At 32.6% G+C, this 13,451-nt stretch overlaps 1 protein-coding gene across 1 annotated transcript in view; it reads left to right on the top strand.

Annotated features, from left to right (window-relative positions):
- The window catches only part of LOC139426897 (uncharacterized protein PF3D7_1120000-like), a 16,279-nt gene extending 8,382 nt beyond the window's left edge, over window positions 1-7,897 (top strand). The window contains exon 2 of the mRNA XM_071187032.1: window positions 7,437-7,897. Within this exon, the coding sequence (XP_071043133.1) occupies window positions 7,437-7,897 (461 nt within the window). The remainder of the gene's footprint in view (window positions 1-7,436) is intronic.
- Window positions 7,898-13,451: the final 5,554 nt, after the last annotated feature.

Here is a 13,451-nt window from a genome sequence, read left to right as displayed (position 1 = left end):
AATATTAGTGAAGCAATATTTGATAATTTATTTTGCTAATATGTTTCTTATTTAGCTAATGTTTTGATTTTTTCACCATGTACAATCTAAATAGCTAATATACTTTTTTAAAAGCCAATAAGAACATTGATAGAATTCTTCTACATAAGTACAATACTATGTCTTTGATGATAAAATACTATGTCTTTGATGATAATATATTATGTCTTTGTGCTAGAACATTGTGTTCATTGGCGAGCGAGCCGAGCGAGCCATGGTTCACGGCGTGAACCACATCGGATTGCGTAGCAATTCTCGGGGGTTGGCGAGCGTTAGCGAGCAGGGGGCGGAGCCTCCTAGTATATATATATATATGATATTATATGAGGTACTTTTAAATTATTTAACTACCAGCTTATATATTAAATATTATTCTTCATTATTTTCTATTCCATAGTTTGATTGAATTGAAAATTGTGAATTTTATAAAAGTATTTACGGCATTATCCTTTTAAAAAATTGGAATATGCTAAGAATTAAAACAAATATTAGAACAAAATTAGTGTTGAAGGAAAAGACAACTTAATAATACCTAGGGTACAATCATTTTACTGCTTTAAGGTAATTTCGGAGCTAAAAATAACTGTCATTCTTAGCCATGGCTGAAAGCCCTTATATAGCAAGACGGAAAAGTGCAAAAACTGGTACGAAAGACATTTCATTTTAGCATTTTTTTAGAGAAAAATAAATATCTGTAACTATTAAGATTTCTTTTATAATTTTAGTCTATATATGAAACTGCTTATTTTCCAAGGATAATGTAGATATTGTTGAATTGTTTTAAAAAGAATTAGTTAACTCCTCCCGGAAACTAGTTATAACCGAAATGGTTTTACTACCAGCCATTCCTCTTTTCCGTCTCGCTTTCACCCCTGTTCTTAGCTGACGAGTAGTTTTATTTTTCATAAATTAAATTAGAATTTTCAATTTTCCGAAATAAACTATTTTACATGATTTTAACATCTTTGTGTCTAGCTTCTTCTCAAAAATGTGGTTTCTTTTTTCAAAAGAGTATTTAAAAAAATGTGAATGCAATGGTGGTAGCGGCAAGATTGCATTAAAAATTTACTATATTATAATTGCTCATTATTATTCTTCGAACTATGAGTTCAGTAATGAAAAAGTTTCGTTATGTTTTTGAAATTATTATTAATTAATTAATATAGTTATGTTAAGTTACGAAAAACGAGTGATCAATCATTCAACACTAGATTTACGGACGTTTCTTATATACCTATCTCAACTAACACGCGTCAATTTGACGCAAGAATGAATACATATAACAGCACTACAGAGATGCCAAATTGCTCCGGACAGCAAATATATAATTTAAAGTGGTAGTTTGTAAATTGTGATTATTAGTTTAATAAATTCAATTTAGCAGATTTTTATCCACCACTATTTCTAAATAATTTGTAGGATTATATGATTCACCACTTTTTAAGTTTTGGCGTAACAGATAAAGCAATAGCAGCAGCAAATATTATTCTACCACTTATACAAAATCCAAACATCTACGAAATCTATGAATCTACGAAAACTCCTCTATACCAGTATGATCCGGCCTATTTTAACTTATGCTTCTCCTGCCTGGGCAACAATACCGGCACATCTAATGAAAAAACTAAATCAATGCCAAAACAAAATACTCAGAAAAATCACCCGCTCCCGTTGGTTCATTAGAAATAAAAATATCCATCAAGACCTCAAAATTCCTCTCCTCTCCGAATACATCAACAAATTAAATGCAGATTTCTACAAGAAAGCCGAAAAATGCCAAACAGCCAACTTCAACCAGATCCTATCCTATGAAAACTATAAAAAAGATTGCTATCTCCGACGTAATGCAGCCTTTTATACATCTGATGCCTCATTTCATCATCAGCAACAGAAATAGAAGTAAACAGTCATAGCCGAATGGATAAAGCACCCGCATACAACCACAAAGATCCCAGGTTCGACCCCAACTGATATCACTTTTTCTAAATATCATGAGAATCATCCATCCTTTCAGCATATCGCCAAATCATTAGAAACAGCATAGTGCACAGCATCATCGATCGCAGTAAAAATCATTAACTTTCCAATGCATCCGGAGCTACATCAATCTCATGTGTCATCTTGCAGTCTATTCTGAGCAGCTGAAAATAAAAAACACAAACTCTGAGCATTTAACAGAACTTTAAAAAATCCGTTATTATTAAAATCTAGAAACCCACTGTAAAAATTATTAAATAACATATTCCAATAGAACTGACAAATATGTAATATACAAACAATGCCTGTAATTTCTGTTCTTTTTATATTTTCTTTTTTCTTATTTCCTGTCTTTTTAATCTTGCCACCACAATGTTGCATAATATAAAATGTTTTCAAACAATGTAAATTATTTCATGATGAATGGGATGGGGGCCGCTGCGCGGCCCAGGCACCCAGCTTGATTTAAATAAAGAAGAAAAAGAAAGATTTGACGTGCTAAATCTTTAAAAATAATTGCACTATCTGCCTAATATTTGCAAATTTAGTTTGCAGTTATTTGCCGTATTTGTAATTATTTTGGCGTCTCCGGAGCAGTTGGCATGTCTTACTAGACTAGAAACATCAATATCTGTTTGATTGTTGGAGGAGCTGGAAATTCGAAAGGAGAAAGTAATATTATCAACTTTCATCCCTTAATTATTTTTTTAAATTTTATTACGGGTGTTGAACAGCCGGCACAATTGTGAGTTTACGACAATCAATGTTCAACTTCGCAGTTTTGTAGAAACTAGATTTCTATCTATATTTACCTCGATCAATGGATAAAAGTCATATTCAAGAGATAAAATAAAAATGAAAACGGGTTTTGAAATGTTCCTAATAAAATTCGAAATGCGTCAAAATGACGCGTCCCGTAAACCTAGTGTTAACCTTACTGAAAATCACACACTCATCCAATTTACACAAATACTCTCACAAATGCATGTCCGCGTGAAACGTTATCAATCAGGGTAAAGCCGGTAACAAAAGTAATCCTTTAGAAGTTTATTTGAAGAGGAGGTTTTAATAATTTTATTTAATAAAAAATTGCATCAGCTACACGTTAACTTAGGCAAATAAACGGCGCAAAAGTCGTGTATTAAAAAAAATACAAGTATTTGAAAATAATGTATCAGATAGATGAACAGCGCCCTTGGTTTGTAAGGAACGTGGATTTCAGAAATGACCTAATTATTAAACCAATTTCAGACTTCCTAGAGGAAAGAAAAGCGAAGTTTTATAAAAAAAAAAATTAAACTGCACAGCTGCTAATTTTATCAACATTTTTAAATTAGAACTTATTGTGCACAATATTTATCATAGCCCCTCCACCAATCTTCTCTTATGCGACGGCACACTATCCAAATATTTTCGTACCTAGAAATTTCTGCCATTCCAACTCTTATCTTTCACGATTACCAAATCCCCATTTTTAGACGAAGTCGTCCCTCTGTGCACCTGCAAGTCTTAACATTGGGGACACAGAGAGGTATGATGCAGTCCACTCTAAATTTTTATTACGAAGTGATCCCTCTGTACACCTGCAAATCCCAACTTTGGGGACGCAGAGAGATATGACGCAGTCTACTCTAAATTTTTATTACGAAGTGATCCCTCTGTACACCTGCAAATCCCAACTTTGGGGAAGCAGAGAGGTGTGACACAGTATACTCTAAATTTTTATTACGAAGTGATCCCTCTGTACACCTGCAAGTCTTAACATTGGGGACAGAGAGAGGTATGACGCAGTTCATTCTAAATTTTTATTACGAAGTGATCCCTCTGTACACCTGCAAATCCCAACTTTGGGGGCGCAGAGAGATATGACGCAGTCTACTCTAAATTTTTATTACGAAGTAATCCCTCTGTACACCTGCAAATCCCAACTTTGGGGACGCAGAGAGGTGTGACGCAGTATACTCTAAATTTTTATTACGAAGTGATCCCTCTGTACACCTACAAATCCCAACTTTGGGGACGCAGAGAGGTGTGACGCAGTATACTCTAAATTTTTATTACGAAGTGATCCCTCTGTACACCTGCAAATCCCAACTTTGGGGACGCACAGAGGTATGACACAGTCTACTGAAATTTTTATTACTACATCGATTAGGACCGTTAACTTGTATACATTCGCTCCTTTTGTAAATACTACCATTTCTATCACATAAATATTTTATGTATATTATTCGGATACCTGTATATTATATTCATTATTAATCGGATTAGTTTATTTTTTTTTATGTACATATAATTTATATCATTGCTTACTTATATTTCTCGATACCATACCTCCGTTGCCCATAGGCAAATATTTTTCTATGAAGAATGAAGTGCCCCAATTCTTGTACCTCACAATATACTATTACATTAAAGTAGTTAGTCAAATTAAATACTCAATAATTTACTAAAACCGAGGATGGCGAGCAAGGAACCAGTATAAATACAGTGGTTACTGAGTTACGGACGACTTAGTAATTAATTACCGATTCAATACAATTGTTTCAATATGTATACATTTATTGTATTTTCTTATTTTTTTCTTCAAACTTTCTAGATATCTCATTTTCCCAGAATAATTCGCATTTAGCATACAAAAACACGAGGCTTAGCCACGAAATTATAGACGAATTAGTTAAGGCACAAAAAGAATTAATAGTAATGTCAATATTCTTTTTATATATAAAAGTGTCGAAACTCAAAAGAATATAGCTCATGTTCTTGATATACGTATTCACTTATATCTCATTTATATATTAATCTACAATTTCGAAACTTGATCAGATATATTGTCTAAATAAAGCCCTCTTTTGCTTTTATATTTACCTATGATTTTCAAGCCAAACCACAATTATTATTACAATATGCCTAACCATAAAAACAAGCGGAAAAATTACAGACGAAATAGTAGGGGTAAAAGCAAGCCTAATTGCACTGACAATATTCCCTTTACAATAAGAACTCAGAAGAACATAGTTCATGTTCTAAGTATTTATAATGGTCTATGTCTTCTTTTAATATTAAACATTCCACATAGATTTAAAGTTCGAAACATTTCTTTTCAGAAGAAAAGAAAGTATGCTATGCAATGTTTCTTTACAACAGAAATATTTTCCCGCAGTTCTCCCGAGAGGAACAAGACTTTTTCCCCTTATCTTTTTCTCCTAAATAAAAGAAATCCGAATTCTGACAACCGTCATGATTTTTGTGACATATCTTGTTACCGGTTTCGCGAATCCATCATGCATAAAAAAAAGAAAAGAAAAATGAGTGGAGGAAATCTCACAATTTACTCGTAAAAAACGCTTTATTCTGAGAAATATTCTCTATGCAATTAATGATGTTTATATTATATCGTGAAATGAATTTATTTTCTCATTTTGCAATAGTTTAACGAAAAAGTTCTTTTAATGCAATAGTAAGGGTGGATGCAAAAAAAATGACCTTTGTTTTAAGAAGAATTAAGCTGCTAAGGCATTTAAATTTTAAATGACATACTCAAAAGAGTCATTACATTATGACCACCCTCCATCTATAACAATGGACTCGCCCAGGTTTTCATGGTTTCTCGCCCAGGAACAATGTTTTCATAGGGCACATTAGGACCCATAATCCTCATAGAGCAATCCCTGACGTCCGTAAGCTACTTGAACATAGTTGCGGACCAGGTTCACCCATCCATGGCAAACAGTTTTTCCTACGGGAGACGGTGTTTACCAACAGGTTAATGCACCATGTCATAAGGGTCGAATCGTCGAGAAACATTTCAGTGACTTTCAAGTCACGTCCTGGCCTCCAAAATCACCTGACCTTAATCAAATAGAGAATTTGTGGTCCTACTTGGAAAACCAAATCCTCCACGCTACCTCCTTGCAATGAGAGGGAATTCCAAGACCAGTTGGTGAGCGCTTAGTACCAGATACCTCAGACTACCTATCAGCACCTTGTGGAATCAATGCCACGGCGGGTGCTTGCAGTTTTGAGGGCTAAAGGTGGTCCTACACGTTATTGGGTGGTCATAATGTAATGGCTCTTCGGTGTATAGTGGGTATGTCGTGTAATACACGTAATAATATTATTTTTAGAATTCTTCTAGAAATAGTGTACCACCATAGTATACTAGTATAGTATAAAATAAATATGCAGTTTCGCATGTTTATTTTTGAGCGAAAAATATACGAAGAGAAGATATTTCTGAAGAATACTGGACTAAAAGCATCAATATCTCTTTGTGGGAGGAATTGGAGATGATTCGAAAGAAGAATATAACATATAAATATCATTAAGAGAAGGGAGAATAAAAATATCGTCAACTTTTATCAGGTAATTAATAATTTTTTTAATGTTATTACCAGTGTTGAACAGCCGACACAATTTTGAGTTAACGACTCTATCAATGTTCAATTTAATTATCAATTAACGACTATCAATGTTCAATTTAATTATCAATTAACGACTATCAATGTTCAATTTAAAATATTTAGTCAATTTAGAAAAAATCAATTTAGAACTAATTATCTCTTAAAAGTAAGTTACATTATTTTTCACTAGACAAGATTTATTTTCACTACATCTATGAAACTTTCTTTAGAAAAATGTTTGAGACGATAGAGACTGTGAATGCAGAAGATTGCTTTTTTTTCCCTCATTCAAAAGGGAAGAATTCGAAAATGGCCTCGAATTTATTACGGTCAAGTAAATTTAGTTTTTTTTTCTTTTAGAAAACAGTTTCTGATCGCTTAGTTTAAAAGTGTAGCAAAGCGTGGCTTAAAAAGTTTTACATTGGTGAAAGAATTTAACTAAAAGCTACATTTTTATTTCTTTGGGAATTTATTTTCACGACATAGGAATGGCATGTAATGTTGATGTTATAAGGTAGAAAATTGAACTTAGCCTAGCATTCCCACTTTTTTTAAAAAAGATATTCACTCGATACTTTACTCAAGACTTTAAAAGTAATAAGTTTCTTTTTAAATACCAGAACATTTTCCTATGTAAAGGTAGTTTGTTTGAGTGATTGGTAGTTTATATGAATGGTAATTTGAATGAAAAAAACCAGTCGATATTGGTCACCGACTCATTATGTTTGAGGGAGAAAAAATGCTAGGCTTTTCAAGTCCAGTGATCACTGGCTACTAGCTATCTACGCTTTTTGTAAAACTTTCTTCTAGTGGTACCTAATTTAATGTTTTGATGTATTATTTTTCATTCATTTGAACTTATTTTCCACACCACTACACATGAATGATTTAAAAGAGTAATTGCCACTACTTGCTTTAACAAAGAAGACAAAATCATTACAAGAAAGAAAACCGATTGACTACTTTTTAAAAATATTCTTAACTTATCCTTTATCAAGAAAAACATAAATAACAAAGACGATATAGAAGAAGATATCAAGAATTTAAATAACAAAGACGATATAGAAGAAGATATCAAATATTTAAATAACAAAGACGATATAGAAGAGGATATCAAGAATTTAAATAACAAAGACGATATGGAAGAAGATATCAAGAATTTAAATAACAAAGACGATATGGAAGAAGATATCAAATATTTAAATAACAAAGACGATATAGAAGAAGATATCAAATATTTAAATAACAAAGACGATGTAGAAGAAGATATCAAAAATTTAAATAACAAAGACGATATAGAGGAAGATATCAAGAATTTAAATAACAAAAACGATATAGAAGAAGATATCAAGAATTTAAATAACAAAGACGATATAGAAGAAGATATCAAGAATTTAAATAACAAAGACGATATCAAAGAAGATATCAAGAATTTCAATAAAAGACGATATAGAAGAAGATATCAAAAATTTAAATAAAAAAGACGATATAGAAGAAGATATCAAAAATTTAAATAACAAAGACGATATAAAAGAAGATATCAAGAATTTAAATAACAAAGACGATATAGAAGAAGATATCAAGAATTTAAATAACAAAGACGATATAGAGGAAGATATCAAGAATTTGAATAACAAAAACGATATAGAAGAAGACATCAAGAATTTAAATAACAAAGACGATATAGAAGAAGATATCAAGAATTTAAATAACAAAGCCGATATTGAAGAAGATATCAATAATTTAACTATGGATATAAAACTTCTGCTTATAAAGAAGCTACCGAAGAAATTAAAGTTAGAGCAGACTATAAATTCATACCGAAAAATATCAAAGATCAAATAAAAACAAAAAAAAGAATGAGAAAGGAGTATCAGCAAACTAACTATCCAAACATTAAAACAGAAATCAATAGACTGCAAAAAATGATAAACAAACAATTAACAGAATACAGACAAGACATATGGAATGAAAAAGTCGTTGGTTTGAACACTAGCGACAATTCAGTACGGAAGATGATTAAATCTCTGAAAACGAACAAAACAACTAACATGCCTCTCAAGAGTGAAAATTTATGCCGACAAAGATAAGACAGAAATTTTTGCGAACTCAATAGAAGACCAATTCTCACCAAATATTGAACCCACAGATAGATACTCAGATAATCAAGTCATCTCCACTTACAATTCATTCTTTATTAATAGTAATCAGTATAATAATACTGTGAGCATTCCTAAATTTTCTTCCTAATGAACAATACGGATTTATAAAAAAATCTCTCTGCAACAGAACAACTAATAAGAAGTTTAGAATTCATAAGCGAAGGTTTCTATAAAAAAACAAGCTACTGCTTTACTCATGTTGGACGTCGCAAAGGCGTTCGACAGAGTATGGCACATTGGATTAATTTATAATTGGATTCACCATAATATTCCTAATGATTTTGTACAAATAATTAATAATTATTTAATGAATAGAACTTTCAAAATTAAAATAAATAACCACTATTCCACAAGTAGAAATATTCAAGCAGGAGTGCCACATGGCTCTATTTTGGGAGCCATCCTCTTTCTTATTTACTGCTCGGACTTCCGGGTAAGCAGGGGAGATGCTAAACTTTTAACTGCATTCTACGCAGACGATACTGCGATTCTAAGTAGATCATTAAATGTTAATAATGCCATCAAAAGACTGCAAAATAACATCACAGGTATTGAAAACTGGTGCTGCCGGTAGAAAGTGAAAATTAATAGCACAAAATCAAATCTTCTTATTATTCGAAAAACATATAAGAGAAAAATTATCAAATATGAAAAAATTATCCTATTCAATGAAGAAATCCTTAAGGTCTCAAAAGCCAAATACTTAGGAATCACCATTAATTGTTCCCTAAATTGGAAATTTCATATATCTGATATTCTTAAAAAAGCTAAAGCTGCTTTCCAAGCTTTAAAACCACTGCTAAAAAGTGAGAGCAAAATGGTTTTACATACAAAAGGACATATATATTTAATGTGTATAAGACCTATTCTATGCTATGCATCCCCGGCATGGGGGACTCTTACAAACGTTCAAACGAAAAGACTAAATCTTTGAGCATAAAGTTCTTAGGAGAATCACCGAGGCAGCCTGGTTTGTTCGTAATAACACCCTTTATAACGATCAAAAAATAGACAAAATCGACGAATATCTTTTTAAACTAAATGCTACCTTTTTTTAAAGAAGCTAAAGATTGTTGTACATGTGATTTTAATAAATTACTAGACTTAGGTATATATTATTGATAATAACGTTTAATCTAGCCCGATAACCGCTTTCTTTCTTAGTAATTGCGTATTATCAAAACATTACCGATAATTTAATATTATCACTTCTACCTTAGACGAAATATGCACTCTGCACCTGAGAATCCCGGCTACCGGGGGGAGGCGAGGGAGTGCACAGGGAGTCTTCCCCTCTTGTATATAACTGTAAATATTTTTCCTTTTTTTTTTTATCTTGTATTTGTATTAATTTTATGTATCAATTTGCGATTTAACTTGTTTATACGTAACCCAGACTTTGTTTTTAATTATGTACCTCAATTTGAGATTTAATTTTAGTTAAAGGCCGCACCACCCTTCCCATCCACTAATTAAATTTTATTTCCGATGAAGGAGCAGATAGCCCCCTCGGATAGGTACTCCGATACAACTTTATTAGTTAGTCATATAAAACTCCAAATCGTAACACTTTTCTTATGGTTGGTCTTTAATATTCTAGCAAAAGTATTAAAATTTTGGTTTTTAAATGTCTACCACTAAAATATTTTGCATAAGCTGTAGCAGTTGGCAGGCATATAGCAGACAATTTAAGATTTTAAGTCTATCCAGCATCGCACTTTTCTAATTCATATAGAATCAGAATATAATTCGTAAAGGTACAGCATGGGTGAAAGCCCTAATATAGCAAGACGGAAAAGAGAAAAACCTGGTACTTAAAACATTTCATTCCAGCATTTTTTTCGAAAAAAATGAAATATCTGTAACTATCAAGATTTCTTTTATAATTCTGGCATATATATAAAACTGCTTCTTTTCCAAGATAAACTAGATATTGTTGAAAATTTTTAAAAAAAGAATAAGTAAACTCCTCCCCAAAACTAGCTATAACTGAAAAGGTTTTACTACCAGCCTTTCCTCTTTTCCGTCTCGCTTTCACCCCTGAGGTACAGAGATGCTCCGGACAGCAAATTAATATTATAAAGTGGTAGTTTATAAATTGTGATTCTTGGTTAAATAAATTCAATTTAGTAGATTTTAATCCACCACTATTTCAAAAAAATTCGTAGGCTTATATAATTCACCCTTTATTGATTTAAGTCATTCTAGATCTATTAAAGAACAATAAAAATTGTCAAATAATAGCAAATTTTACATACCTGCCTACTTTTACGCATTTGGCGTAAAATTTTATTTTCATATTTATAGTGGTAGTAAATATATACTATTTGTTCTTTTATAAACTTAATTTTTAAATTATTTTGATCACCAGTATTTTTAAGAAAATTAAGCACATATATTAATCTTTGTTACAATTATAGTTGTCAGCTTAAGCTTTTTCAAAAACAACGTATTTTTTTTGCACAAAATTAAAATTTTAATTCCTTTTTATACCACTGTGGAAAATCATAATGGAAGGGATTAAAAGTTGGCAGGTATGAATTTAGTTTGTAGTTATTTACCGTTTTTTCTAAATTTGGCGTGTCTGGAGCAATTGGCATCTCTGAAGATATCGCAAATAATACATATTTTTATAATCCTTGAAAGATAATCCTTAAAAAGCAAGAAAAGTGATACCACTGGAAAATTTAGAAGTTTGCGCAGATGTATAATTCAAATTAAAAATTACTCTAAGATAATACTTCGACTTCAGAGTTCAAGATGGGAAAAGTAGTTGATGCTTCAGATAACACCCGTACACCATATATATTGAAAATAAAATAAATTGTACGAGATGAAAACAGCATGTTAATTAGAATAAAACTTTTATTTTGTAAAGCAATGATATCACGGACCTCTAGTTGTAAATTAAAAGAACTTCTCATTCAAGAAATATTTTAAAAGTGATACCGCCAAAAGCCACGCCAATTGAGCCAACTCCACGATAGATATTCAAATAATTTGACTGAAGATTTAAGACTGCAAAGTCTGTTAGAAAATAAAGTAAACCTAAAAATGGTTGTACAATAATTTGACGNTTTTCGAAAAAAATGCTGGAATGAAATGTTTTACGTACCAGGTTTTTCTCTTTTCCGTCTTGCTATATAAGGACTTTCACCCATGACCTCTAGTTGTAAATAAAAAGAACTTCTCATTCAAAAAATATTTTAAAAGTGATACGCCAAAAGCCACGCCAATTGGGCCAACTCCACGATAAATATTCAAATAATTTGACGGAAGATTTAAGACTGCAAAGTCTGTTAGAAAATAAAGTAAACCTAAAAATGGTTGTACAATAATTTGACGTAGTTGAAGAAAGAAATGTTAAAAATAGATTTTGGATACTCAGTCGCCGCGGCATTTAATTCTAATTTTTTATTGAGATAACAAAAAAGGTCAGGCGTCATATTTTTTGTAAATGCAAATATTTGCATTCGCTCATTATAAAACAGAATGAAAATTATTTCTTTGGGGAAATAAAAGGTATGATTAGATATAGATTTATGAAATTCACCGGTGACCGGCGAAGCCAAGGTTATTAGAAACACTTAATTCGTGTAAATTTTTAATGCTTTTAATTTTTTTATATTATTATCATTACTAAAATGGTTTGAAGAAATTAATGCAATACAGAACACACAAAAATAGTTTTATACACAGCGATGCCAACTTGCCTCCGGACAGCGAATAAATATTTTCAAGTGGTAGTTTATTAATTGTGATTCTTGGTTTAGTAACAACAATTTCTAAACAATTCGTAGGCTTATATACACTCTATAACAAAAAAATCGACGCACCAAGAAGGAGTTGTCCGATTGAAACGAAAATTGGTGGATAGGAAGACAATGTACAGAATAGTAAATGATTAAAATTTCAGAACAATTGAATAATTTATTGCAGAGTTACAGTAACAAGTTCAATAAGGTGTTGACCCGCCTCTAGCCTGGATACAAGCTGCCACACGGCGTGGCATAGACCGATAAAGCTCCCGGATGGTCTCTTGCGGTATTTCCTGCCAAATTCGATCCAATTGTCGAACGAGGTCATCAACATTCCGTGCCAGATGCAATCGCCTTCCCATCATATCCCAGACATGCTCGATGGGAGAGAGATCTGGTGATCTGGCAGGCCAAGGAAGAGTTTGACAAGCTTGCAGACAGTTCATAGCAACACGTGCCGTATGTGGTCTGGCATTGTCCTGCTGAAAAACCAGCCCAGGGCGCTGCAAAAGGAACGGTAGCAAAACAGGTCTTAGGATGTCGTCGACGTACCGCTGTGCAGTAAGTGTACCTCTAATGACGACCAAAGGGGTCCGGCTGTCAAAGGAAATGGCACCCCAGACCATAATGCCTTGTTGAGGGCCGGTGTGGCGTGCAATAGTGAAGGCAGGATACCCCCTCTGCCCTGTGCGTCTCCAAACACGTCTTCGATGATCGTCAGGGCACAGTTGGAAGCGGGATTTGTCGCTAAAGACTGTACCTCCCCAGTCGGCATCATTCCAGCCTGATCGAGCGTCGATTTTGCGCGTCTTAGTGCGTTCTTGGTGCCTCGATTTTTTTGTTATAGAGTGTAATTCGCCACTTTTTTCAGATATGTTAAATCCATTATTTGTTGCATTTTATGTAATCTGTCTATTGTTTTTGTTCTCATTACAGGATGAATGGGAAAAGGGCCATTGTTGGCCTCAGGAGCCCAGCTAGACCAGACTAGGTATGCTAAACCTATCAAAATCTGTCTAATATTTGCAAATTTAGTTTGCAGCTATTTACTGTTTAGCAAGACGGTCAAGCCATGTAAAATTAGCGTGGCATTCAACGTGTTAAATAACCAT

This window comes from Parasteatoda tepidariorum, chromosome 10 (genome assembly GCF_043381705.1).
Source record: "Parasteatoda tepidariorum isolate YZ-2023 chromosome 10, CAS_Ptep_4.0, whole genome shotgun sequence".
Lineage (NCBI taxonomy): Eukaryota > Metazoa > Arthropoda > Arachnida > Araneae > Theridiidae > Parasteatoda > Parasteatoda tepidariorum.
This window is presented reverse-complemented; position numbering and strand designations above follow the sequence as displayed.